We start from the raw sequence: 17,790 nt of genomic DNA, 5'->3' as shown, positions 1-17,790 counted from the left end.
CCGACAACTGGGGCCCCCTGCGATCTCCTGTACGGAGCCCCGACAGCCCGCGGGAAGGGGGTGTGTCGACCTCCGCACGAAGCGGCGTCCGACACGCCCCCTCAATACAACTCTATGGCAGAGCCGAAGCGCTGCCTTCGGCAATCTCCGGCTCTGCCATAGAGATGTATTGAGGGGGCGTGTCGGCCGCCGCTTCGTGCGGAGGTCGACACCCGCTATCTGGCCAGAGAGCCTGGCCCCCGTACAGAGAGATCGCAGGGGGCCCCAGCGGTCGGACTCCCCCGCAATCTCAAACTTATCCCCTATGCTTAGGATAGGGGATAAGTTTTTCACCACTGGACTACCCCTTTAAAGGAATACTCCACTGTCCCAGCATTTGGTACATTTAGTTGCGAATGCTGAGTTCGGGCTGCAGGGGTCATGATGTCACGACCATGCCCTCGTGATGTCACACCCGCCCCCTCAATGCAAGTCTATAGGAGGGGGCGTGACGGCCGTCACGCCCCCTCCCATAGACTTGCATTGAGGGAGCATGGTGTGACGTCACGAGGGGTGTGATTGTGAGATCACGACCCCCGCAGCCCGCACCTAGAACTAAATGTTCCGAACGCTGGAGCAGTGGAGTACCCCTTTAAACAATTTCTTTTAATTTTCAGCTTCTTTTTATCCTTAATAGCCTGGAATTTAATGTGTCGCTGCCCTGACGGCTTTTGATATTAAATTTTTATGGTTACTGCGAAAAAAAGAAGCCGGCTGATATCAAATGGTAACTTCATTAAATAAGTTGCAATTAATTGGCTACAGACGCCACGGTTAAAATGAGCACAATAATTGTAGGGTTCCGTTTTTTTCCCCCCGGACAAAATGCAGAACATATGGTGGGATAAAGGGATTCATGACCCCGGGATAAATAATATCCCTACCGGCCCTTTCCCTATTGAGTTTGGACCTATCATAATACAGAAAACACAAAAAGTCAGGCAAAAATTTTTGTCGGCTTCCAAAAAATCTGCTCCACGTAAATAGCTGCCGTTATTCTGGCTCCTGAGCCAACCTTGTGACTGAGAGATATGAATCCCCCCCAATAGTTATCTGTTTTATATTGTCTTTACTTTCCCAGCATAAAACTCAAACCACATGTACAAACGTTCCAAAAAAAAAAAAAAAGGTGGAACTTTGCATTGGAACATTGAGATTTATTCTACTTTTTTAACGTGACAGTTCTATTGGCAGGGACCTTGTTATACTCCGTCTTCCAGTTACTATATGTTTGTACAGTCGGAGCCGGACCCTCTGCCGAATTCTTGCAAGCGTTGAACGGGTTAAAACGATCTGAAACCGCAAATTACAGCGGTATAGAGACATTGTCTGGAAAACGCATTAGAGGTGAATTTCCTTTTAAATATATATTTTTTTCCCCCGAATGTCTCAGAATATTTCCACCATGATCTCAGCGCTCCTATTTTCCACAAGAAGCAGCGTTATCATGTTACACAGTAGCTCTGAGGGATGTTTGTATCAATGGATTGTACGGTTCAGGAGCCGAGGCCTCCGGAGAGGTCTCTCCCATGGTAAGAACACATGGTTCTCATTTGGAAAGCAAAGAGCAGACACAAAGACAGAATGACCCCCGTGGATCAAGTCGAAGGGTTCATATTGCCCTAGATGGTGACGGCAACCATACTGTAGAATCTGTATTCATTCCTGATCTAGAGCCTGGAATTGGACTAGGTTCACTGCTACTTTACTGTTATATAGGGTTGGCAACCGACCGGTATTTTACCAGCACAGCCGGTATTTTGGCCACCCTGCCAGCATTTTTATATTAATAAATACCGGCTATGCAATGGCCGGTATTTATCCAACCAATCATCCAACTCCCGGAATGTTGCACCATAACCTATACCAGTGTTTCCCAACCAGAACGCCTCCAGGTGTGGCAAAACTACAACTCCCAGCATGCCCGGACAGCCAACGGCATGCTGGGAGTTGTAGTTTTGCCACAGCTGGAGGCTGTTCACAAAACCTATTCCCTAGTATATGAGTGTTGTTGGAGATATATAAGTTTTATTGGGTCAGTGGGATAAGTGTAACAGTGGGGGGGGGGGGGGGGGTGTTGGGTATGACGGGTGTGTCGGTTAGTCATGCTGCTGGGACCCGCAACGATCTCTCGCCTGGCGTCCCGGCTCGCTGCATGAGTGGAGACGTGTCAACCACGCCAACACGCCCCCTCTTTGCATCTCTGCCGGCCGTCGCTTTGTGCCGTGTTTGACACACCTCCTCTCATGCAAGGAGAATGGGCGCCGGACGGGAGATTGTTGGGGGTCCCAGTGGTCGGACACCCCCATGATCTGACACATATCCCCTATCCTGCAGATAGGGGTTACGTTTTTTTTTTTTTTTTTTACTGCATAACACCTGTAAGGCAACCCGGGCGGAATTAAATAAAAAATAAAAAAATTAATACATTTTTTTTTTTAAAACCATAAGAACCTGGATAAATATTATCCTATAAACATATGCAATGTACGGATATGTGGTTGGTTTTTGCATTTAGATTTTTTTCCTATAACAGTCAATGACATGTATCCAGTCCAAATCCAAACCAAAGAACGGACATACAAAATTATAAATGATAAATAAATAAAAGAAACATTTTAGACTACCAAGAATTGGAATTAGGATTTTTTTTTCAAGACAATAAAATGTATCTATTAATAAAACGTATCAAAACAATTAACTATGACGAAACTGGAAGTAATAGAAAATACGATTAATACAAAACAGTAATAAAAATACAGTAACACATTCAATAAAGGCCATCAAAAAATATTATTGCCCTCATTTTTGGGGGGGATAGAAATACAAGACTGCTAAAGGGGTTCCATGAAATTATAATGGTGCCACTCTTGTCGATAGGCTCTGTCCGGTATTGCAGCTGTGCTTCTTTCAAGTAAGCGGGTGTCTGAGCTGCAATACCAAATAAAGCCTGTTGGCAAGAGTGGCGCTGTTTGTCAAGAATAGCAGTCCAATCTGATGACACCCCAAGTATTAGGCGTCATATAAGAATAATGTATAGTAATAAGCATTCGTAGAAGGGGGAAAAAGTTGATTGTAACTTTTCTGTTTGGTTGTAAATACAGTAATTCGTATGAAAGTTTCGATGCTCGTGGCGACTGATCCAACTTTACGCTTTAATATTGAAATCCTCATTTGAAGAATTTTCCTTTGTAGTCGTTTTTACACGACCGCCATGATAATGCATCAAGAATAACAACATTAAAGCAGCTGCCGGGTTTTGATCTTCAATAAGAAGCATTGAAATGCAGACCTGTAACTTGTAGGGAAATTATTATGTAAATCAGTGGTTTTGAAAGGTGGCCCTGCTTATGTTGCAAAACTCAAAACTTCAACTCCCAGCATGCATGGACAGCCGTTGGCTGTTAGGCGTTGAAGTTTTGCAACATCTGGAGAGCCACCCAGACCACCTAGAGGGCCACCCGGTTTTTATGTTCAATAAGAAGCATTGAAATGCAGACCTATAACTTCTAGGGAAATTATTATGTAAATCACTGGTTTTGAAAGGTGGCCCTGCTTATTTTGCAAAACTCAAAACTTCAACTCCCAGCATGCCTGGACAGCCGTTGGCTGCTAGGCGTTGAAGTTTTGCAACATCTGGAGGGCCATCCGGACCCATCCCCCCATCCTGGCCCATCCCCTCACCTCGGCCCATCAACCCCCCCCCCCCCCCCCCCAGCATGCTCAACTCTTACCTCGTCCACTTGTGGGTCCTGAGCTTGGGGTATATTGGGTGCTGGGGTGTCACAGTCCGTCATGTAATGTTCACAGTAGTCATACGCAGCTTTGGGGTCATCGACTATCAGAAGCTGCTGGATGTCGCCCTAAGGAAACAAAGCGACACAGAAATAAGTTATTAAAATAAATAATAAAATAAAAACATTACAGCATTATGCATTTTGGAACGGTGATCTATGACAACCTAACGTTTACTGATATAGACTCGCAACTCCTGCAATTCACTTGTCCCAGTCCGGCAATATTAGGCCGGCACATACGAATACTTACAAGACATAGAAGGAACGAAATAGGAAACAAGGGGATACTAAACACAAACCTTCTGCAGCAGATAAAATCCATCAAAAAGATGCGGTGTGCAAACTTTTATTGGGTTAAAAACAGCTTTATTAGTATGGGGGGGGGGCAGGCCGTGCAAAATGAAAATGTTTAGCTATGACTACGCCGTCTCTATTCCTGATGGAAGAAATATGCAAATGCAAAGAGAACGTCGCCATCTAGTGGTAGAATTTTTGTGATTTTGCTATAGATGTACTTCCCCACCAGCAAAAAAACAACAACAAAAACAAAAAAACTGGAATTAATGAATTCATTATTAATAAGGAATTTCACTAAGTTTTGGGTCATTGCAAGTGGGTATTGCACTGCAAGACAGCGGAGCACCGGCAGAATATTCCATTGTTAGGACCGTACGGAAATGCCCCGTCTTGTGGACTGCAATGCATTTTCATGCAGACTCCTTAGGTAGAATAGACATGCCTATTCTTTCTTAATTTCCACGCCATATGATGTTAGGAAATTCTGCCATGTGAACAGTGCAGCAGGGTCCCATTGAAATTAATGCTGCTGTGGAATATCTGTATGGAATTCTTCTGCGAAATTCCACACGGAAATTCTGTTGTATGAACATGGCCTTAGGGACATTATAGATCTTCCATACTTAGCACCAATGAGACCACATCTGTTCTTCAGCATTGAATTGAGCGCCACAATGGGAGGGACCGATGCTGATAGTGATATCTACGGATAGTGGAAAGAGGGGAGTTAAATATTAAGGGCACTATTAGTACCTGTCATCAAACCATATGTTCTAAACTAACTCAGATTATATTCCCTACCTACTCCTAAGACCCCTATTGCCCTTAAAAAAAATTCCGAGCTTTAAAAAGCTCCATATCATACCTTTCCCCTTGCTCACATTGTGTGAGCTCCCAGCAGGAGAAAGTGGGCGTTCCCCAGTAGGCGTGATGTCACTGACGTCTGTGAGAGCTGTGCCTCACCATGCCCCGCACAAACTTCCTGAGTTTGGTCTCCTGCCAGGCCAGGAGGAGACCAAACTAACTGTTTGACTTGCGGCAGGGAATAGAACAGAGCCACCTAGTGGCTGTTTTTTTTAAATCATATTAAAAACATATAAAAGGTTGAGAATTTAACAACAAGTAAATAGCAAAGTATCTTATAATTACATAAAGAACAATATATTAAAAGTTTAGTTTGGTGACAGGTACTCTTTAAGCTTTTGTTATAGAGCCCAATGGTTTTGGGGTGAACCTCGAAATGCAACAAGCTGCTGCTTATTCTATTTGATATACAACACAGCTTTTAACAGATTTATGAATAAAATAAGATTTTTTTTTATTTATTTTTTATTTCTGGAGTACTGGACATAGTAAGAGAAGGGCCTAGTTACATATTTTGCACTGGGCCCCGGAGGTTCACATTATACCTCTGTAATGTCCCAGTACAGGACATGGTTCTGCACTACACTTAGGCCCTGTCAGGTTGAGTCCCTCAGTGACCTGGGAGCTCTCCTGTAGTGTCTCCCCTCTGTTACTCTAATGTTATTTATTGTACTATATGTATAGTCAGTATACTAATGTTTAGACAGTATAAAGGAACTTTGGAGGACTAATGTAATTGTCTAAAGTACCTGTGAGATGTTACATGTTATGTTTATGTTACCCAGAGAGTCACCAGCTTAAAGGAGTAGTGCAGTGGTGACTCAGTGGTGAGCAACTTATCCCCTATCCTAAGGATAGGGAATAAGTTGCAGATCGCGGGGGGGGGGTCCGACAGCTGGGGCCCCCTGCGATCTCCTGTACGGAGCCCCATCAGCCCGCGGGAAGGGGGCGTGTCGACCTCCGCACGAGGCGGTGGCCGACACGCCCCCTCAATACAACTCTATGGCAGAGCCGAAGCGCTGCCTTCGGCAATCTCCGGCTCTGCCATAGAGATGTATTGAGGGGGCGTGTCGGCCGCCGCTTCGTGCGGGGGTCGACACCCGCTATCTGGGCCTAGAGCCGGGGCCCCGTACAGAGAGATCGCAGGGGGCCACAGCGGTCGGACCCCCCGCGATCTTAAACTTATCCCCTATCCTTAGGATAGGGGATACATTTTTCACCACTGGACTACCCCTTTAACACATGACCCGCAGCTTGACCTATGTACTTTTGGCTCAGCCCCCCTTCATAAGGAGGCAGTCATTACAATTCTTGCTCTTCTACCATCATTGCTTCTGAGGAACAGTGGAGACCAGATGTCTCAGTGCTAGTGTTCAGCTACCTGAAAGGCCTCAAATCTACAGTCACTTCCATTAAGTCAAGTCTATGTCTGCTGTCACGGCCTACAGTCCAGTCAAGCCTTCTGTGTTTCTAGGCCACCTCTCTCTTTGATTCTGGCCTAGCTGTAGAGACTATAACAACTGTCTGACCTCAGTAAAGCCTCCGTTAAACCATAACCTGGTTGTGGACTCTCCTTTCACAATCTAGCCATTGGGATAGCGGAGATATCGATTGGGTGGTTCCCGATACCCAAAAACCACTCTGGCATCATGAACATTAGGGGTTAATAACATCTTGCCCCTGGGGTTAATACCATCTGCCCCTTCCACCTACACCACTACACCCCGTGGTCCCGCCATTCTCCGTGGCTCATCACAGCTCTGTATGTTGCATACCTGTGATCATTTTTGTGCTGTTTTCCTGAAGACGTGACGATATGCAGAAGATACATATGACACGCCTTCACCCCTGACAATGTGTAGATACAGTAAGGCTCGAGAACATCAGAGGCTTTTGTAGCCAGAAGACTTCATACAGCAGCAGAGCATTTGGTGCAGTAGCACAGCGCGGCCTCTAGAGCCTGCAGGACTTCAATAAGAAGCGCAAGAAACACCCAGATAACACATATCACACCAAACACATTAATACCAAGAGAACATAACACTTCAGGCCGTATTTGTAAGCCCAATATCTCAAAGAACAGGTACTTCTTCTACTTAATAATTATTCATATCACCCACACATGTAGCAGAGCTGATGTTATTGTTAAACTTTTTAAAGGGGTACCCGGTGGAAAACATTTTTATTTTTTTTTTATTTTTTTTAATCAACTGGTGCCAGAAAGTTAAACAGATTTGTAAATTACTTCTATTTAAAAATACAATTTTAAATATTAAATATCCTTCCAGTACTTATCAGCTTCTGTATAATGCAGAGGAAGTTCTTTTCTTTTTAATTTTTCTTTTCTGTCTGACCACAGTGCTCTCTGCTGACACCTCTGTTGATGTCAGGAATTGTCCAGAGCAGGAGAGGTTTGCTATGGGGAATTGTTTCTGCTCTGGACAGTTCCTAAAATAGACAGAGGTGTCAGCAGAGAGCAATATGGTCAGACAGAAAAGAAATTCAAAAAGAAAAGAACTTCCTGTGTATGATACAGCAGCTGATAAGTACAGGAAGGATTCAGATTTTTAAATAGAAGTCATTTACAAATCCGCTTAACTTTCTGGCACCAGTTGATCAAAAAAAAAAAAAAAAAAAGAGTTTTCCACTGGAGTACCCCTTTAAGGCTGCCTTGTGAAACTCTTCGGCACAGCATACATGTAAAGTAAATAAGTAATGAATGGGCTACTGCACCATGTAGGAGGTCCAACTATCTATAATTCCCTCAGGGTACAGTGACCCCCGATTGTGATTGGTGGGGGTCCCCAATCAATAATATACTGGGGATAGGTGATAAGTGATCATCTTTGAATCATTTTTTAAAGGGGTACTCCGGTGAAAAACTTTTTTTTTTAAATCAACTGGTGCCAGAAAGTTAAACAGATTTGTAAATTACTTCTATAAAAAAAATATTACTCCTTCCTGTACTTATTAGCTGCTGAATACTACAGTGGAATTTCTTTTCCGTTTGAAACACAAAGCTGTCTGCTGACATCATGACCACTGTGCTCTCTGCTCTCTGTTGATTTAAAAAAAAAAAAAAAAAAAAGTTTTTCACCAGAGTACCCCTTTAACCTCTTAAGGACCCAGGACGTATGGGTACGTCCTGGGTCCCGGTCCTGCGATATAACGCGGGGTCACACGGTGACCCCGCATCATATCGCGGCGGGCCCGGCGTCATAGTGAAGCTGGGACCCGCCTCTAATAGCGCGCGGTACTGATCGCTGTGCCGCGCGCTATTAACCCTTTTAGCCGTGGCTAAAAACGAAAGTGAAAGTTGCCGGTTAGCTCAGGGAGCTGTTCGGGATCGTCGCGGTATAATCGCGCCATCCCGAACAGCTGTAGCACAGGAGGAAGTCTTCTTACCTTCCTTCCTGCAGTCTGATCGCCGATTGAATGCTTCAAGCCTGAGATCCAGGCATGAGCATTCAATCACCGAAAACACTGATTGATCTATTCCTATGGAGATGCATCAATCAGTGTAAAAGATCAGTTAATGCAATGTTATAGCCCCCTATAGGAGCTATAATATTGCATAAGAAAAGTGTAAAAAAATCATTAACCCTTTCAATTATCCCTTCCCCTAATAAAAGTTTGAATCACCCGGCATTTCCAAGAATAAAAAAAAAACAGTGTAAATAAAAATAAACATATGTGGTATCGCCGCGTGCAGAAATGTCCGACTTATAAAAATATACCGCTTTTTAAACCGCATGTTCAATGGCGTACGCGCCAAAAAAATTCCAAAGTCCAAAATAGCGCATTTTTTTATCACTTTTTATACCACAAAAAAAGTGAATAAAAAGTGATCAAAAAGTCTGATCAGAACAAAAATGGTGCCGCTAAAAACTTCAGATCACGGCGCAAAAAATGAGCCCTCATAACGCCCTGAACACAGAAAAATAAAAAGGTTATAGGGGTCGGAAGATGACCATTTAAAACATATACATTTTCCTGCATGTAGCTATGATTTTTTTCAGAAGTACGAAAAAAATCAATCCTATATAAGTAGGGGATCATTTTAACCGTATGGACCTACAGAATAAAGATAAGGTATTATTTTTGCCGAAAAATGTACTGCGTAAAAACGGAAGCCCACAAAACTTACAAAATAGTGTTTTTTCATCAATTTTGTCGCACATTGATTTTTTCTCCCGTTTCACTGTAGATTTTTGGGTAAAATGACTAATGTCATTACAAAGTAGAATTAGTGACGCAAAAAATAAGCCATCATATAGAATTTTAGGTGAAAATTTTAAAGAGTTATGATTTTTTAAAGTTAAGGAGGAAAAATTGAAAATGAAAAAACGGAAAAAAAAGCCTGGGTCCTTAAAGGGTTAAGGGTACGTTCCCACCTGGCGTATTTTGCTGCGTATTTGCTGCTGCATATTTTCCTACCCATTGACTTCAATGGGAAATAAAATATGCAGCAGCAAATACGCAGCAAAATACACCAGGTGGGAACGTACCCCAAGTCAGTGTTTCCCAACCAGCGTGCCTCCAGCTGTTGTAAAACTACAACTCCCAGCATGCCCGGACAGCCGAAGGCTGTCCGGGCATGCTGGGAGTTGTAGTTTTACAACAGCTGGAGGCACCCTGGTTGGGAAACACTGGAGTAAGTTTACATGGGATGTCTTGAAACTAATCTAGGCTGTCCGGGCATGCTGGGAGTTTAAATTTATTAACATCTGGAGGGGCACAGCTTGAGACCACTGATCTCATACATGGCTATTTAACATATAGGAAGAGGAGCAGCTTGTAAGAAATGAGAGACCGGCCGGTGGGGTAATCCAGAACACACGTTCACGTGGGGGAGAAACACGATACACACATCACCCGGAGACCCATCTTTGTTCACTTATCTCCAGTTGTAGAATTCACCATTTATTGATAATTTCGGTGCTGGGAATTACAGTAATATTGGAGGATAAAACACGATTTTATGAGGTCTAATAATATCAAGTAGAGTTCCTCTTTATTCTGTCCATCCCTTAAAGGGGTTATCCAACTGGCTCCAGAAAGTTAAACAGATTTGTAAATTACTTCTATAAAAAAAAAAAATCTTAATCCTTTCAGTACTTATGAGCTGCTGAAGTTGAGTTGTTCTTCTCTGTCTAAGTGCTCTCTGATGACACGTGTCTCGGGAACCGCCCAGTTTAGAAGCAAATCCCTATAACAAACCTCTTCTACTCTGTGCAGTTCCCGAGACAAGCAAAGATGTCAGCAGAGAAACACGGTTGCCAGACAGAAAAGAACAACTCAACTTCAGCAGCTGATAAATATTGAAAGGATTAAGATTTTTTAATAGAAGTAATTTACAAATCTGTTTAACTTTCTGGAGCCAGTTGATATAAAAACAAAAAAATAAAAAAATAAAAACGTTTTTTTCCTGGAATACTCCTTTAACTCTTCCACGGGTTCTATGAATCACAGCTGGAAGCAATATTGCAGGAAAATCATCAACCTCGCCATCAAAGATGTTTTACATTGTCCCTCCATTGGTCCTAAACTATACCCAATAAATGTGCTTGTGCTTTGTATCCCAATGTTTTGTGACCTTTCTATATATGTCCTATGTCCAACTCAGTAAGTGTTGAGGTGGATGTTAGTGATGAGCGGCATAGGCTATATTCGAATTTGCGATATTTTGCAAATATATGGACGAATATTCGTCCTATATTCGCAATATTCGCATATTCAACGCATTTGCAGTTATTTTCGCTTTGCGTAAAAGCGCATGCGCATATGCGCATGCGGATGACTATCTACCTATCTATAATATCTATCCATCTATCTCCTAATTCTTGGTCTATTCTTGGTCTATACAGAAGTGATAATGGGTCTATGACATTTTTCATTTTAAATATTGTCCTGTCATATTCGAGAATATCGTCACAATCTTCCTGACGATATTCACGAATTAGGATATTTGCGAATATTCGCTCTCCAGTCTAATACAGTAAATAGTATAGGAACCTTCTTTAGACCACAAGCTGGAAGAAGGGAGGGATGTGAGATCACTGTGATGTGTTATGTGTGGAAAAAAAAAATTGTGAGTATTCGTAATTATGAATATATAGCGCTATATTCGCCATATTCGGGAATATGCGAATATGCGAAATTCGTGATAAATATTTGAATTGTGAATATTCTCGCTCAACACTAGTGGATGTACATGTTAGTCTTGTTTCTCTCTATTGTGTATGTCAAGGGATCCCTAGTGCAGTGAGCTGGATGATATTGAAGCTGAAGCATCTTCTCTGCTTGGCAGAGGAGAAAAACTGCAAACATGTTCATTAAGAATTTCTTCTGACATATATTGAGATGGATATAGTAAAGCTGATAAAGAAAAGCAGCAGGTGACACGTTACTAACATTACTCCTGGAATATCTGGTGATATGAGCAACTCTTCTCAACTGGGTATGTGAAGGGATCCCTGGCACGTTGAGCTGGATGCCTCTGAAGCTGCAGCTTCTTCTCTGCTTGGCAGAGGAGAAAACAGCAAAGGTCCTTGCTTAGCATCTCCTCTGACATTTATTGAGATGGAAATGTGAAGTGATCCCTGTTGCAGTGAACTTGATGCCTCTGAAGCTGCAGCATGCTCTCTGCTTGGCAGAGAAGAAAAAGTGCAACCATGCTTGTTTAGCATCTCCTCTGAAATTTACAGATATATACATAGTTAAAGGTAATGAAGAAAAGCAGTGGGTGACATTATGGTGGCATTATACTAACATTACTCCTGGAATATCAGATCATATAAGCAACTCTTCTCAACTGGGTATGTGAATTGATCCCTTGTACAGGGAGCTGGATGCTTCTGAAGCTTCAACATCTTCTCTGCTTGGCAGAGGAGATACAGCAATTGTCCTTGCTTAGCATCTCCTTTGACATTTAGTAAGATTGAAAGAGTAAAGCTGCAGGCGGCACTATACTAACATTACTCCTGATATATTCAGAGATATAATATTTTTTTAAATAATTGTAAGTACAAAAAAATGTTCAGAATTTGGAGTTACATTTAACTATAAATAATATTCTGCATGGAAAAACCTGTTTAAAGGGGTACTCCAGTGGAAAACAATTTTTTTTCTAGTCAACTGGTTTGCTATGGGGATTTGCTACAGAGGTGTCAGCAGAGAGCACTGTGGTCATGATGTCAGCAGAGAGCTCTGTGTTTCAAAAAGAAAAGAATTTCCGCTGTAGTATTCAGCAGCTAATAAGTACAGGAAGGATTAAGATTTTTTAATAGAAGTAATTTACTAATCTGTTTAACTTTCCGGCACCAGTTGATTTAAAAAAAAAAAAAAAAAAAAAGTTTTTCACCGGAGTACCCCTTTAAGGACGGACTCTTAGTCTTGGTTCACACTGCTTAAAAATTCACCAAGGTATTATTTTACTCTTGCATTTTCTTTCGTAATCGTTTTTCGCGTAAAGAAAAATATGTCGTCCAATTTTACACAGTGTGAACCCGGCCTAACAAAAGACAGTGACTTCAGTCCTTCTAACCGGTAACAGCTGTTTTTCGGAAAAGGGTTTTACTAGCAATATTTCTATTACTAGATGCAGATAGGATCCTCTTTTCTTCACTGTGAAAGTCGTTTTATTGCGTTGTCAAACACATATATCTTTTGACTTTTATGAGGCTCACTGTGAGCGCACTAACAGACTGGAATGTGCCCCCGTCTGAATGTTACATGTGAAGGATACATGGGCCTGACAGCACGGAAGTTTTATTGTGCACAATGTGTATGGCTGAAAAGAGACTTGTCTAAACACCCAACTTTCCAAGCCTAAGGGGGGGAATTCACACACGCGGCAGATTTTGGTAGCAGAAAAAAAAAAATAGGTAACAATTCTGTCGAATATGAATTCGCCCTATGGGTACATTCGCACGTACCGTATCGGCTGCAGATCTGCTTCTGCTGTCAATTGTTTATTTGTATTAAAGGGGTTCTCCGGTGCTTAGACATCTTATCCCCTATCCAAAGGATAGGGGATAAGATGCCTGATCGCGGGAGTCCCGCCGTTGAGGACCCCAAGATCTGAGGACCCCCGCTGGGGACCCCCGGGACCCCCCGCTGAGGACCCCCTCCCGTAGGCTTGCATTGAGGGGCGGAGCGTGAGGTCACACGGGGGCAGAGGCGTGACGTCACACGCCGCCGGCCTTGTGGTCGTCGGTAATCAGACCCGGAGCGAACACGCTCCGGGGGCTGATTACAAACGGGGTGCCGCTTGCAAGATCCCGGGGGTCCTTTGGAGAGGGGATAAGATGTCTAAGCACCGGAGAACCCCTTTAAAGGAGATATCCAGTGCTGAAAAACTTATTCCCTATCCTAAGGATAGGGGATAAGTTTCAGATCATGGGGGGTCTGACCACTCGCTGGACAGATAGCGGGTGTTGACCACCGCACGAAGCGGCGGCCGACACGCCCCCTCAATACATCACTATGGCAGAGCCGGAGATTGCCTTCGGCAATCTCCGGCTCTGCCATAGTGATGTATTGAGGGGGCGTGTCGGCTGCCGCGTTGTGCGGTGGTCAACACCCGCTATCTGTCCAGCGAGCCAGGGCCCCCGTAGAGGAGATCGCAGGGGGCCCCAGCGGTCAGACCCCCGCGATCTGAAACTTATCCCTACCCTTAGAATAGGGGATATGTTTCTCAGCACTGAACTACCCCTTTAACTCATAATCCACAGCAGATCCTGCACGAGTGAATTCAGATATTCAGGATCAGAGATTCCGTCTTAGAGGCCACCCTGAAATCCTTCTGCGCTAGGACCCGCTAGACCTGTGCCGTCACCATTAACGGCAATGCAGTCCATGCGGTATTGCCCTATAAAGATTCAACAGTGTGAATGGGTTAAAGGAACACCCATTCCCACCAATGCTAAATTAGTGTAGTGGAACCTCCGAGCAGAATACTGTGCAGAGGTTTCATAGTGTGAACAAACTCTATGGGAAGAAATGAATTCTTGTGACTCCAGCATGTGACTAATCAAAAAATGTGACTAATCAAAAAATGTGACTAAAAATTTCCCTTGCTTTGGCCAGAGAGCTCATAGGAATCAGTTACTCTGGAATCACTACTACTTGACATACAGAGGAAAAATGACTGCACACGACTGAAGTAACTTATACAGTACATAAAACATAGACCAATATTTCCCAAACCAACGTGTCTCCAGCTGTTGCAGAACTGAGAACTCCCAGCATGCCTTAACAGCCGAAGGCCAAAGCCAAAGGTTATTAATCTCATTATCTTGTTTTCTCTCCAAGGGAACGATTAAAAGATCAAAAAAAGATGTTCAGCATTTAAGGATATCAAGAGAGTATAGAAAGGGTGTGGCACTCACCAATGTTGGCCTCTTTATCGCTCAGAGGCTATGCCCGTTTTATACGTCTAGCATACTTCTTCCGGCCTTGTAGTAGAAGTTTGCTAGTTGTACAAAACGGCTGGACACCGGGTGCATCCCGAACAGCCTTCACGCAGAATTGTCTGATGTACTGGCAATTCTGGTGAGTGCTGTACCCATTCTATACTCTCCTGATTGGTGATTCCTTATTGGATACATAGCTTAAAGGGGTACTCAGTAGTTGTCACAATCTGTTCCAAAGCTGGAGCTGGTGCCGGCAGCTTGTGATGTCATAGCCCCGGCCCTCATGATGTCCCTCCCCCCTCAATGCAAGTCTATGGGAGGGGGGCATGACAGCCGTCATGCCCCCCTCCCATAGACTTGCATTGAGGGGGCGGGGTGACGTCATGAGGGAGAATGGCTATGATGTCACAAGCTGAGCTTGTTCCAAATGCTGAGTAGCGGCGCACCCCTTTAAGCCTCTGACAGAGCACCACTTTAGTTAAATTATACTTACCTATATCCTTGGAACTGATGGCCCATATACTGGACGTTTTACACTTAGCAATTCCATCCCCTGTCTTATATTATTATTCTAGGATATCCCATAAAAGTTTACTTTTATTTCAGATCCAAGGAAAAAAGCGTGGTTAGAAAAAAATAAAAAAAAGTCACCTGATCTGCTTTTACTTGGATCTGAAGTAAAGGAAAACTTTTTACGGGATATACTAGAACGTTGGAGACATCTTTTTTTTATTTTGCCCTCTCTGTTTTTTAAAGGGGTATTCCAGAAAAAAGTTTTTTTTTTTTTTGGATCAACTGGCTCCAGAAAGTTAAACAGATTTGTAAATTACTTCTATAAAAAAAAAATCTTAATCCTTTCATTAATTATCAGCTGCTGAAGTTGAGTTGTTGTTTTTTGTCTGGCAACAATGCTCTCTGCTGACATCTCTGATTGTCTCGGGAACTGCACTGAGTAGGAGAGGTTTGCTATGGGGATTTGCTTCTAAACTGGGCGGTTCCCGAGACAGGTGTCATCAGAGAGCACTTAGACAGAAAAGAACAACTCAACTTCAGAAGCTCATAAGTACTGAAAGGATGAAGAGTTTTTAATAGAAGTAATTTACAAATCTGTTTAACTTTCTGGAGCCAGTTGATATATATATAAATGTTTTCCTGGATAACCCCTTTAACCCAATTTAATTTCTCCAATAGGTGGCAGTGTGGGGAAAATATTTTTCTTTCTTTGGGGAAGAGCCGCTCTCCCATGATAGACCACTATCTTGCTGACAAGACGTCATATGGAAGTTTGACAGCCTCTTCAATCAAACACAAACCCCTCGGTCCAACCTTATTTCCTAATAGATTGTAAGCTCTTGTGAGCAAGGCCCCCACTCATCTTGTACTTTGTTACTATGTTCTGTCTAATTTTACCTCTACATGTACCCTTGGAATCATAAGAAGTGCTGGAGAATATGTTGGCAATAAATAAAGATGATGATGATGATGATGATGATGATATTATTATTATTATGATTGGGGTTGTTATTATTAATATTATTATTTTGATTAATCTTCTTATTACTATCATTAATATTGTTATTATTATTATTACTGATACTTTCTTGCACTTGAAGACACCATAAATTTATATGTCAAGGGCAACTCCAGTAAAATTCCTTCTAATCTTTAGTGTAAAGTTTTGGACACGTTTCAGGCAGTCAGGTGCCCTTAGTCATCATTTTTTCCCCCCATTTTTCAAGAATATGTTTTTGTAAACTTTTTTTTCTCTATTTAGACTTTACCATTCAACCACTTAATTTTTACTTTCCCGTGGGCGGTTGGACGCGGCAGGTACGCTGCAGATGACTCTTATAAATTTGCCATGTGCAGAGCGTTCTCCGCTTCCTTCTGCCCTGCTGCACTGAGTGGATTATACCTCATCAGGAAGGAATGTTACAGGACAGAAATACAGGAAAAATACTCGTCTGAGACCTGTAAATTTCATCTCTGGGAAACTCATTACTTCTCCCTTCTTTCTTTCAGCTCAGAGCTCGAGTACCCATCTGTGCCAGAAGGGTAAATACACTAGACGTGATCAAATTAACACTTTCACTGCCAGGAAACTACACAATCGCTATCAGGACGACAGATGTTAACCTTTTACCTACCTGACACTTCTACGGTTCTATGGCAAGGGCTGTAAATGGCTTTTAGAGTTCTCTTTGGAGGTGACAAGTGTGGTCTATGAAGCATTTCCAAATATCATCTAAATTCTGCTTTAAAAATAGTAGAGACAAAGAGAAAATACCAGTATACCTACAAAGCCAGATTCCCCTTGTGACTCCATAGTGACCTATCTATCTAACTGTCAGCTATTTATGATCTATCATCTATCTATCTCCTATCTATCTATCTATCTATCTATCTGTCTCATATCTATCTATCTATCTATCTCCTATCTATCTATCTATCTATCTATCTATCTCTCATATCTATCTATCTATCTATCTATCTATCTCTCATATCTATCTATCTATCTATCTCATATTTATCTCTCTATCTCATATCTATCTATCTCATATCTATCTATCTATCTATCTATCTCTCATATCTATCTATTTCATATTTATCTCTCTATCTCATATCTATCTATCTATCTCATATCTATCTATCTATCTATCTATCTATCGCTCATATCTATCTATCTCATATCTCTCTCTCTCATATTTTTCTCTCTATCTCATATCTATCTATATATCTCATATCTATCTATCTATCTATCTATCTATCTATCTATCTCATATCTATCTATCTCATCTCTATCTATCTCATATCTATCTATCTATCTCATATATATCTATCTATCTTATATCTATTTTATCATCTATCCATCTATCTATCTCCTATCTATCTATCTATCTATCTATCTATCTCATATCTATCTATCTCCTATCTATCTATCTATCTATCTATATATCTTTCTATCTATCTCACATCTATCATTTGCCAATAGCAAATGCCTAGGTCAGTGTTTCCCAATCAGGGTGCCTCCAGCTGTTGCAAAGCTACAACTCCCAGCATGTTGTAGTTTTGCAACAGCTGGAGGTGCACTGTTTGGAAAACCCTGTGTACTGACTAGGTCACATAGTACAATCTGTTTGTTTCAGCAGCATGTGTTTTTATTAAATATTATGAGTTGTTTTTTGATACTGTAGATCTGCGTTCTCCAACCTATGGCCCTGCAGCTGTTGCAAAACTAAAACGCCCAGCAAGCCAGGACACCCGCATGCTTGGATCTGTCATTCGGCAGCGGCAGGAAGGCCATAGGTTTGGAATTCATGCTGTAAAATTAGACAGACAATCTCCATAAGGTTCTACTAATTGCAACTTTTGGGGAT

At 42.2% G+C, this 17,790-nt stretch overlaps 1 protein-coding gene across 6 annotated transcripts in view; it reads right to left on the bottom strand.

Annotated features, from left to right (window-relative positions):
• Positions 1-17,790, bottom strand: part of COL11A1 (collagen type XI alpha 1 chain) — a 279,532-nt gene that overhangs the window by 189,626 nt on the left and 72,116 nt on the right. For all 6 annotated transcript variants that reach the window (XM_056523433.1, XM_056523427.1, XM_056523431.1 and 3 more), the window contains one exon: positions 3,774-3,902. In XM_056523433.1, coding sequence (XP_056379408.1) covers positions 3,774-3,902 — 129 coding nt within the window. The remainder of the gene's footprint in view (positions 1-3,773; positions 3,903-17,790) is intronic.

This window comes from Hyla sarda, chromosome 6, assembly GCF_029499605.1.
Source record: "Hyla sarda isolate aHylSar1 chromosome 6, aHylSar1.hap1, whole genome shotgun sequence".
NCBI classification, from domain to species: Eukaryota; Metazoa; Chordata; class Amphibia; order Anura; family Hylidae; genus Hyla; species Hyla sarda.
This window is presented reverse-complemented; position numbering and strand designations above follow the sequence as displayed.